The 9,699-nt window shown below is 36.0% G+C and overlaps 3 protein-coding genes across 3 annotated transcripts; 1 reads left to right on the forward strand and 2 right to left on the reverse strand.

Annotated features, from left to right (window-relative positions):
- Positions 1–1,234: 1,234 nt before the first annotated feature.
- On the reverse strand, positions 1,235–3,889 carry fosl1b (FOS like 1, AP-1 transcription factor subunit b). The gene is made up of 4 exons (XM_056237094.1): positions 3,214–3,889; positions 2,800–3,036; positions 1,580–1,687; positions 1,235–1,496 (listed from the first exon to the last, which is right to left on the reverse strand). The coding sequence occupies exons 1-4, from the start codon at positions 3,316–3,318 to the stop codon at positions 1,359–1,361; spliced, it is 588 nt and encodes a 195-aa protein (XP_056093069.1). The 5' UTR covers positions 3,319–3,889; the 3' UTR covers positions 1,235–1,358.
- A 1,604-nt stretch (positions 3,890–5,493) lies between these two features.
- On the reverse strand, positions 5,494–6,626 carry tmem223 (transmembrane protein 223). Its single transcript, XM_056237072.1, has 2 exons — positions 6,025–6,626; positions 5,494–5,944 (listed from the first exon to the last, which is right to left on the reverse strand). The coding sequence occupies exons 1-2, from the start codon at positions 6,485–6,487 to the stop codon at positions 5,646–5,648; spliced, it is 762 nt and encodes a 253-aa protein (XP_056093047.1). The 5' UTR covers positions 6,488–6,626; the 3' UTR covers positions 5,494–5,645.
- A 987-nt stretch (positions 6,627–7,613) lies between these two features.
- Positions 7,614–9,505, forward strand: ovol1b (ovo-like zinc finger 1b). Its single transcript, XM_056237095.1, is given in 5 exon segments — positions 7,614–7,917; positions 8,363–8,553; positions 8,666–8,734; positions 8,737–8,911; positions 9,003–9,505. Coding segments are annotated over 5 exon segments (840 nt in total). The 5' UTR covers positions 7,614–7,808; the 3' UTR covers positions 9,299–9,505.
- The last annotated feature ends 194 nt before the right edge of the window (positions 9,506–9,699 follow it).

Raw genomic sequence — 9,699 nt, forward strand, 5'->3', positions numbered from 1 at the left:
GTCCATGTGGATTTAAAAACAGATGGAAATAAGCTTAGTTTATTATTTGCTAAACAGTTTGTTGTATTAATTGTTGTATGCTTATATTTATACAAATATAAAATAATACATGACCACTGTAACCTGTTTATTCAAAGAAAATTGACGTCAAACTGATGATTTAAACTTATCGTGTTATTTTTGTTTTGTAATGAAAGGTCAGTCAATAAAGACGCTGTTAGCAGATGTTAAAATACTGCAAAAAGTGCATCGCTCTGTAGAACCAGGCCATCTGCGAGCTATGAACTTATTCCGCAGTTACAACTACAAACACGGACGTGCAGATCTATCTATGCGCTTTATGCAGGAATACAAACAAATAATAGCACATGAGCACTGACTAACTTCTGCTGTGGTACATGTAACTGGCAGGAGAACTCACAGTGACAGTCGTGTGAATCCTGTTCTGGTGGTTTGACTCCAGCTGAACTACATTCACCATAGACATTGCCCTCCGTCGTTCGGTCTGATGGGATAATATGTGTGACTGCCACCTGCTGCTAACGAATAAACAAAGCACATAATTGTAAAAACAGCTGAACAAAATGTCCTGGTATAACATTTTGCACTTGTGTAATGTTTCTGACTAATACTTTATTCAGCAATAGCTAAACTTGCAACAGCCTAGGGAAACATGCATTGAGGCATTTTTGTGTAATTAAATGATCTTTAATGTAAATAATTGACTAAATCTGCACATCTCCAAAGTAATTATGTGTGGCAAAACTAGTGGAGGTTCAGTTGCTTTTGGAAAAATTATATGATTTAGTCTTATTTTGACTGTTAATAACAATATCATTCAAAAAGTTTCGGGTTAGAAAATAAAGAAACAAGGACGGGCAGTAAAGACTTGTATTGTTACAAAAATTCAATGTCAAATAAAAGCTAGTCTTTTGAATTTTTTATTAATCAAAGAATCCCATCACAGGAATAAATGACATTTTAATATATATCAAAATAGAAAACAGTTATTTTAAATTGTGATATTTCACAAAATTACTGTTTTTACTGTACTTTTGAACAGTACATATTAGCTAAATAAATAAATAAATATACAATTTATGGAGCTTACGCTCAGCCAAATTCCACCCCTACACACATGGTAGAAAAAGATTTGACAGAAACACCATTTGAAGTTGTGGTTTATTACAAAAACAAGTAAAACAAATCTGCATGCAAGATAATGATTCTCAAGGTACCTGTATCACTGAAATATATTTAACATTTCGCTTTCTTTAACAAATAAGCCTATTACGTTATAAAATACACAGCTGATCTGAACCAGCAGACTCAGCACTAAACATGACCAGCATCAGTGTTTATTCTGGGTTTGGGTCATTTAACTTGCAGATGGGCATATGTGCCTCAAAAACCAACTCTAGTCTTTCTCTCTCCCTTTCAAGTGCAGCGATCTCTTCTTCCAGTTGTGTCTTCACGTGTTCCAAATGATCCGTCTCCTGAAAGAAAAAGCACAAGCTCAGGATATACAGCTAGGAGTCTGTGTAGGATAGTTTATACCACAAATAATAACCCATCTCACATTCTGTAATGTGTCTATAAGTATCCGACGGCGATCCCGACATCTGGCAGCTGCTACTCTGTTCCTTTCCCTGCGGATCCTTATCCTGTCAAGTTCCTCAGAGGACATCTATAAAAAAAGGCCGTCTTAAGACTAATTTCATTTAAGAACCATTAAGCTTCAAGGGATAGTTCACCCAAAAATGAAAATTATCCCATTATTTACTCCCCCTCAAGACATCCTAGGTGTATATGACGTTCTTCTTTCAGCCAAACACAATCGGGGTTATATCAAAAAATATCCTGGCTCTCCCAAGCTTTATAATGGGAGTGAATGGTAGCATTTTTTTTAAGTCCAGCATCCATCCATCATAAAAGTAATACAAAAGGCTCCAGGGGGTTAATAAATGCCTCCTGAAGTGAAGCGATGCGTTTGTGTAAGAAAAATATTCATATTTAAAACTTTAGAAACTATAATCACTGGCAACCGGTAACGGCCGTACATGAGTAGTTAGCAGAGTGACCTCTAACCCGACGTATGACGTATTGATGAAAGCAGAAGCACAGAGGATAGAGCTTAACAAAACAACGGTCACAAATTAGAAGTCGAAAACGAGTATTTTTAAAGAGAAATGCTGGAGCTTGAGTTTGTTGCCCAGCCCTGTTTGTTTGAACCGCGTCTAAGCTTATTTATTAACCCCCTGGAGCCGTATGGATTACTTTTATGATGGATGGATGCGCTGTTTTGGGCTTAAAAAATGGTACCATTCACTCCCATTATAAAGCTTGGAAGAGCCAGGATATTTTTTTATATAAATCTGATTGTGTTTGGATGAAAGAAGAAAGTCATATACACCTAGGATGGCTTGAGGGTGAGTAAATTATGGGAACATTTTCAGTTTTGGGTGAACTAGCCCTTTAAGTCTAAAAGAGTGATGGTGCTGCCATCTTATGGCTGATAACAAGAAAGCATAAACACAGCAATTCTACCCTATTCCAAATATGCTGTTCCTGTTACTCATCCATTGGCACCAATGTCAAAGTGATCCATCTGAGTCTGCGCTTTAAGATTCCCGCTCAAATACCACAGCACTGACTCACTCCTCATGCCCCTTTGTGATTCAGGTGTGAGTCATTTCTATCTTTTACCATAAATGAATGAGTTACCGGAACCTCTCAAGTTCACTTTCACTATTTTCTGCATTCCAAACTCTTAAAATATCAGAAATATTAGTAACTTACATGCTTATTAGTATGTCCTACAGCACTGTCCCCCACTGCTCCGTTATAGGACTGGTCAGGACTGGAGCACTGTGGCAAACAGGGGCAGTTAGGCATGGTGGTGCTGGGTATGAATGAACAAAATGTTCCCAATGTGGTCTCTGATTGGGAAAGTAGAGAGGACTGCAGAAGCCACTGAAGATCTGGATTAGATGTAATTACATCAAGACTTGGGCTAGATGTCTCCTCGGTGAGATTCTGCAAAATAAATAAAATAAACTGTTAATAAAAGAAGAAAAAAACATCTTCACCATATTAAACAACTATTGTCAGCTCTGAGGTAGGGTATTCCTTTTATTTAACTGAGTTGATTTGAAAATACATTCAAGTAGGCTAAATATCCTAAAATATATATATATAAAAAAAAAAGCCTACCGAACTTGTGTGAAAAGCCGTTGAGTTCTCCGGGTCCATCCATGCTGGAGGAATCTGGGAATCATGCATACGATAAAACGATTCTCTTCCTTCATTATGATTCATTATTATCAAAACAGACCAGTATCCTGCAAGTTCATATTATTTGTATTTGTTAAGTTCGTTTAAACCCATCTCCCGTTAATTGAAATGTAGCACAGATCCGATAGCAGAAAAATGACAAAATTATGATAAATCCATCAGGGCGAATGATGAAAAATAAACCAAAACACGTGCAACTTTTCTTAAAATGTTTCAACGCCTCCTCACACCCACTCTATCTCTCCTCCCCATCAGTGAAGCATCTATCGTTTCCAATCTACCGCCTTTTCTCCTCAGTGGCTACTAATGTGCCTCTAATGGCCATTACATTCTTGCCAAAAGCGCCAACTAACTGTCACTAAAATTATATTCACTGGGAAACCAAGTAAACGTCGCGAAGTTTAAAACATGTGGTCTGAGAGCTCCAGAAGCTTCCATATAGCTCACACCCTACACGTTGGATTTCAATTACAGCCATATTTTGCCAATAGGTGACGTGTAGGTTTGAAATGTATGAATAAGGGAACCGTTACAGAACTGGTAGGACATTCATGAATCACTGAACTGGGTATGAGCAAACAGATATGTGCCTCATTTTATGTGTCATGGCTGGTCGGTCGCTATACTGCATTCAACAACAAATTACCCAAGAAATTAAAGTGTTTAAAAGCCTATATGAATTTCATTTAATTTGGGTTTGTGCGTGTGTGCGTATGGGACATCGTCGGTCAGGTTAATTATAATATTTATGTTATCATTTTTTTTTTTTTTTTTACCAAAATCAGTGTGTTGTGACCAACGTGTAAAGTCATTTTGTTGTCTTCTGACCATGCCTGTCAGGTATTCTTCCACCATGCCTGTCAGGTAGTCTTGTCAATATAAATATTATTATTTCCAAAAAATGTTTTTGAAAAAAGTCATTATGCTTATCAAGGCTGCATTTTTTAAATCAAAAATACAGAAAAACAGTAATATTGTGAAATATTATTACAATTTAAAATAACGGTTTTCTATTTAAATAGGTTGTACTTTATAATTTAGTGATGCAAAGCTGAATTTTCAGCATCATTACTCCAGTCTTCAGTGTCACACGATCCTTCAGAAATCATTCTAATATGCTGATTTATTATCAATGTTGGAAAGAGTTGTGTTGCTTAATATTTTTTGTATAACCTGTGGTACTTTTTTTTAGGATTCTTTGATGAATATAAAGTTAAAAAAAAGAATGGCATTTATTTAAAATAAAAAAAAATTGTAACAATATACCGTTCAAAAGGTTGGGGTCAGTATTTTTTTCTTTCTTTTTTTGAAAGAAATTAATACTTTTATTCAACAAGGATGTGTTAAATTCATAAAAAGTGAAAGTAAAGTAAAGATTTATATTGTTAGAAAAAAAATCTATTTTGAATAAATTATGTTCTTTTTAACTTTATTCATCAAAGAATCCTAAAAAAAAGAACAACAGGTTAAAGAAAATTAGGCAGCAAACTCATGAGACACTGAAGACTGGAGTAATGATGCTAAAAATTCAGTTTTGCATCACAGAGATAATTTATAATTTAAAGTATATTAAAATAGAAAACCATTATTTTAAATTGTAATATTTCACAATATTGCGGGTTTTTTTCTGTATTTTTGACCAAATAAATAAAAAAACATTAAAAATAGTAATGTTTCCAAACTGTTGACCGGTACTGTGTGTGTGTGTGTGTATACAGTCAATATTTGAAGTGGATCAAAACCTTTCATCAAAGTTATACATGAATTTTGAACAATACCCATTCTTGTCTTTGGACAAGTTTGATCCACTTCAAATGTTGACTACTGATATATATATATATATATATATATATATATATATGTATGTATATATTTATATATTTAATTAACTGAAACACATATGCTGAAACACAGAGCTCCTAAATGGACATGGTGAAGATAAAAATATGAGATGGCAGGAAAAATTATTTATCAAATTGAAATCCTATCTCATATTTTTTCCATCACCATGTCCCTTTAGGGCTCCACAACACATGAATGCTGCTGAGAAAATAAATGCAAAGACAGAAGTATAATTTTGTCTAGTCAGAAACAGACTTGTAATAGGGATATGACTAAGCCTATGTGTCACACAACTCAGATGGTAGAGATAGAATATGCCTGTTTAAGCTTATTTTTTTAAATTAGAGTCAGCCCAAATCCCAGATAAAAAGTTTTATTATTGACAGTAAAGTTACACAATTTATTCCTCTTCTAATTTCAGTGCTCCAAGGCAACAAGAAACGAAATGAATAGCAGATTTGACACATCCACAGTGAACTATAGACGCACACAGGGGTATAAAGGACATATTATATAGGTCTGTAGGCCCCAACAGTAATATCAAATAGTTTAGGATTATTCAGTGTCCCGTCTTTGTCCAAAAGAAAGTAGAACTTGTACCCTTTGACTTTAAGAGGAATAAATGAAGGTGACTCCTGTCTGTGTGCATGACAGGTCACTTGAGTCAAAGGCACAGTTAGATGGTGAGCTCTGAGAGGTCCCAGCGGTGACTGTGTCGACACTGTCACATTTCCACCTCCCTTATGCAGAATCACACGACTGACAGAACGACGGCTGAACAATACTGCCACTCCGACAATTCCTCCACCTACGACAACAGAAAAAAAGACATTTTATACAGCTCGAATACATTAAAATGCAGATAAATTGCAGAGTTAACGCGCTTACCAATGAGTAGGCACCCAAGGGTGAATCCATACCTCCAGGCATTTGAACCAAGGTTCATATCAAAACTGAAAAGCCCCCCTAACTCAGTTCTAATCTTTGCAGGTTCACCGCTATTTCTTCTTGTGTCTCGAAGACTTGTGAAAGCAAAGTGAGCCAGATATGCCCAGAATACAAACTGACCACCACAAAAAATGGTCAAAATTCTGAAGAAACGGGTCCGGTCATGTTTAAAGAGAATCACGTCTTTTGCGACGGCAGTGGAGGTGAAAGTATATGCGTTCCTGACTGATTTCACGCGCACGTGAGAACGCAGTGGACTCAAAATGCTTGTGATATCATTGATTTGAACGAACTGAGTCGCTGTAGACACGGAAGCTCTTAAAGACTGAATCATTGTCAGTCGATACGGTGAAATAAATGTGCGACAACGCTTTACGCCAAATAACACGCACTGAATAGCCATGGTTTAACAAAACGATTATCTTCGAAATATTGACATTTCAAACACGACACATTTCTGAACAATTGGCAACAATATTATTATCTAACATGCTGAGAGATTTGAACTGCACTAGGGCAGCGCCATGCTTGCTGTATTTTAAACTACGGATCCCTCGTTGGTCCAATCGGTGCAGTTTACTAAAAGAGATCCTCATCTTATACAAACAAAAATATTTTTTTCTCAAAACTTTTTTGTTCATTGTTTATTACTATTTGTTCAAAACTATTCGTACATAAATAAAAATCATTTCAAAATGTTTGTCGAAATTGGCTGAAAAGCAAATGTGACATGCTCCGTTATTGGGCATTATTTATTCATTTATATTTTGTGTAGAAAGGACTGTACTGTTTTCTCTGTACTGACATTGGCTTTTTAAACATTCTCCGAGTAAAAAAATAATGACCTGGTCACCCACCCCTATACATTCAAAACTGCTTTCCTGCTGTGTATAAAAGTAAACTTTGTTAAAAAATAGGCTACCTAATATTCCCTTAATTTATCACCTGATGTTTCAACAAAGTGCACAGACACATTGTTGTGTAGCCTAAACATATAGCTCACGTGTAACGTTAGCCTATTCATTTTCACAGGGTAGGCTACTTAGGTTTGTTTGTGTTTTCATTGTGTGTGTGGGAGGGTCGTTTTACTGTGACTCTTATCTGATTTTTGAGACATTATTCTCCAAACTAATTTGCATACAAAGGTTTGATTTACACTTAACTGATGACAGCTTCTGTTAAACATATCTAACATAGCAAAGCGTCATAATCCTTTTTAGCCTATATGAAACCCATGTTTTCAAGAATTAGAAGTGTATTAAAACTTTAGTAGGCAAAATGTGACAGGGCACTTTCGCCCCCTGCTGATAGCCTACTGTTACAGCGATACACCTCCATTCAGAAAGACAAAACACCTCAACAAAGGAGTAGACCCACACGCCACGCCCAGACAGAAAACCTCAAGTCATGGTTTAAAAAGTTGATAAATGGACTAAAAGTACATTATCAGTGTTCTAAAACTAACACGAACATGTTACTATTTAAAACAATACATAGTAACCAGTTTACCTTTCTCGCTAAGGTTAGCATTAGTTTGAGAACCGGTTATACTTGTACCTGCACTGCGCCGTTATATTTCTGCGCATGCGCAACATCACCTGGCGGTTTCCTTGTTATAGGGAAAAGGATAGTTGAATTGTGGATAACTGTAGGTTGCCAGAGGATCCGCTTAAAAGCATTCTAGGAACTTAGAGGAACATAAACCATTCGCTAGGTTTTCGAAAATGCCTCGAGCATTCTTGGTCAAAAAAGTGAACATCGCTACTGGAAAAAGAAGCTGGAGTGAGATTCCGGATTCCGCGCGTGGGGAGTCTGGGGACGTATACATACCTGGTGAGTGTCTCGTTCATGTTCGTGTGTCACAGGCTGGGAAGTTAACAGAATTCAATAGGCCTACTTAATGCATAATTAAGGTATTATATAATTCATTTTATTTTGACAAATGGAGAGTTAGACTAAGCAATAAGAAAAAAAAAATTGTTTCTCATTATTATTATATCCGAGCCATATTGGCTATATTATTATTATTTTTTTTATTATATTTATTATGTCTTTTCCTTTTTTTTATTATTATCTATATATTTAAATGTCTTTTAAATGAATGTGAATTCTGACTCTGAATTCTATAGCCTATTGTTTTATATTTCATTGAATGCTTATGTTTATCACTGCTTTGTGTATACTTGCTGCATAAAAAAATGATTAATTAAGAGTACTTGAACTCAGTGGCCAGTCAAAATCTGTTGATCTCCCTCTCTCTGCTTTTGCTGCTCCCTAGAGTCCCTTTTTCCACCATATGTCCATGAAGTCTCTGAGGGAAGCATTGCAGAATACTCCTGCTTCACAACTGCACAAAACAAATTCTTGACTGCAAAGCTGCCATCCTCCGCTGCACAGGGTCAACTTAATCACAAGCCAGAATGCCGCATGAGGACCCAAAAAGTGCCTTACTTGCGCTCAAAGATAAAGGTGAGCTGACAATTCTTTTGGTTTAAAACGGCTGCTTTGGCACATGTTGTAATGTTAGTGTGAATTTTCTGTGCTGTAGCAGGATATGATATCATTGTTCTCCCATTTTCAGATAACTACAGGTAATATGCCATCTCTGCTGTCAGTCATCCCAGAAAATGCGAGCAAATTAGCAGACATTCTATACCTGCTGCATCAGTTTTATCCTGCCAGGTATGTCAGAAGACGTTTACTACAGCGCGTATGCTGAGACGCCATGTAAAGTGCCATAGTGAAACAAAGAAGTACACTTGTGAGCACTGTGGAAAAGGATTTAATGATACTTTTGATCTAAAGAGGCATGTACGTACTCATACTGGTAAGTTTATGTTAATAATAATGTATATTTACATGTGTAATATGTTTGTATATTTTCACCTCTAACTTTCCTCTCAACTTACAATATACAGGTGTGAGACCCTATAAATGCACTTTGTGTGCTAAAGCCTTCACCCAGCGCTGCTCCTTAGAATCTCATCTAAAGAAGATCCATGCCATTACTCAGCAGTATGCCTACAAAGAGCGTCGAGACAAACTGTATGTGTGTGAGGAGTGTGGCTTGACCGCACAGACACGGGACAGTCTGCAGAATCATCTTCAAGCTGAACATCCACAGAGACTTATAGCGAGAAAAAGCAACTATATACTGGCACATAGTGAGGAAGATAATGTGTCACTGTGTTCACCTGAAACCCCACAAATATAGTGCTGAGTAAAAAGAGAAAAATGAGAAATTATTGATAGATGTTCCATTCTACATGCACTTTTGTACAGTCAGGAATTCTAGGCAGAACCAAATGTCTTAGAATTATTGGAAATATGAAAATAATTCTGATGTAATGAATTGAATCAAATTACACTGAAGCAGTATATTGTTCAAGGCATATTTCAGCAAAAATAAAATTCTGGTGTGTTGTAAGAGATGACCCTATTTTTTTCTTGAACGTATAGTCTTGTAAAATATAATATTGGCTACTTTTGAAAAAGAGTATTTATTATGAAATAATATAAATCCCTTTAAGTGCAAACTGAATGTAATGTTTTAGTTGCAAACATGATATTTGCGACTAAATGAAAATGTATTACAATTTAAAATTCTGTTGAATG

Source organism: Rhinichthys klamathensis, unplaced genomic scaffold (assembly GCF_029890125.1).
Source record: "Rhinichthys klamathensis goyatoka isolate OS25496 unplaced genomic scaffold, OSU_Roscu_1.1 h1tg000477l_1, whole genome shotgun sequence".
Taxonomy (NCBI): Eukaryota; Metazoa; Chordata; class Actinopteri; order Cypriniformes; family Leuciscidae; genus Rhinichthys; species Rhinichthys klamathensis.

Coding starts and splice junctions, on each gene's coding strand:
- fosl1b (XM_056237094.1), bottom strand. CDS start 3,318: ATGAATCATAATGAAGGAAGAGAATCGTTTTATCGTATGCATGATTCC. Junction 1,688..2,799: donor TAGGACATACTAATAAGCAT/GTAAGTTACTAA, acceptor CTTTTTTTATAG/ATGTCCTCTGAGGAACTTGA. Junction 1,497..1,579: donor TTATAGACACATTACAGAAT/GTGAGATGGGTT, acceptor TTTTTCTTTCAG/GAGACGGATCATTTGGAACA.
- tmem223 (XM_056237072.1), bottom strand. CDS start 6,487: ATGGCTATTCAGTGCGTGTTATTTGGCGTAAAGCGTTGTCGCACATTT. Junction 5,945..6,024: donor CCTTGGGTGCCTACTCATTG/GTAAGCGCGTTA, acceptor CTGTTGTCGTAG/GTGGAGGAATTGTCGGAGTG.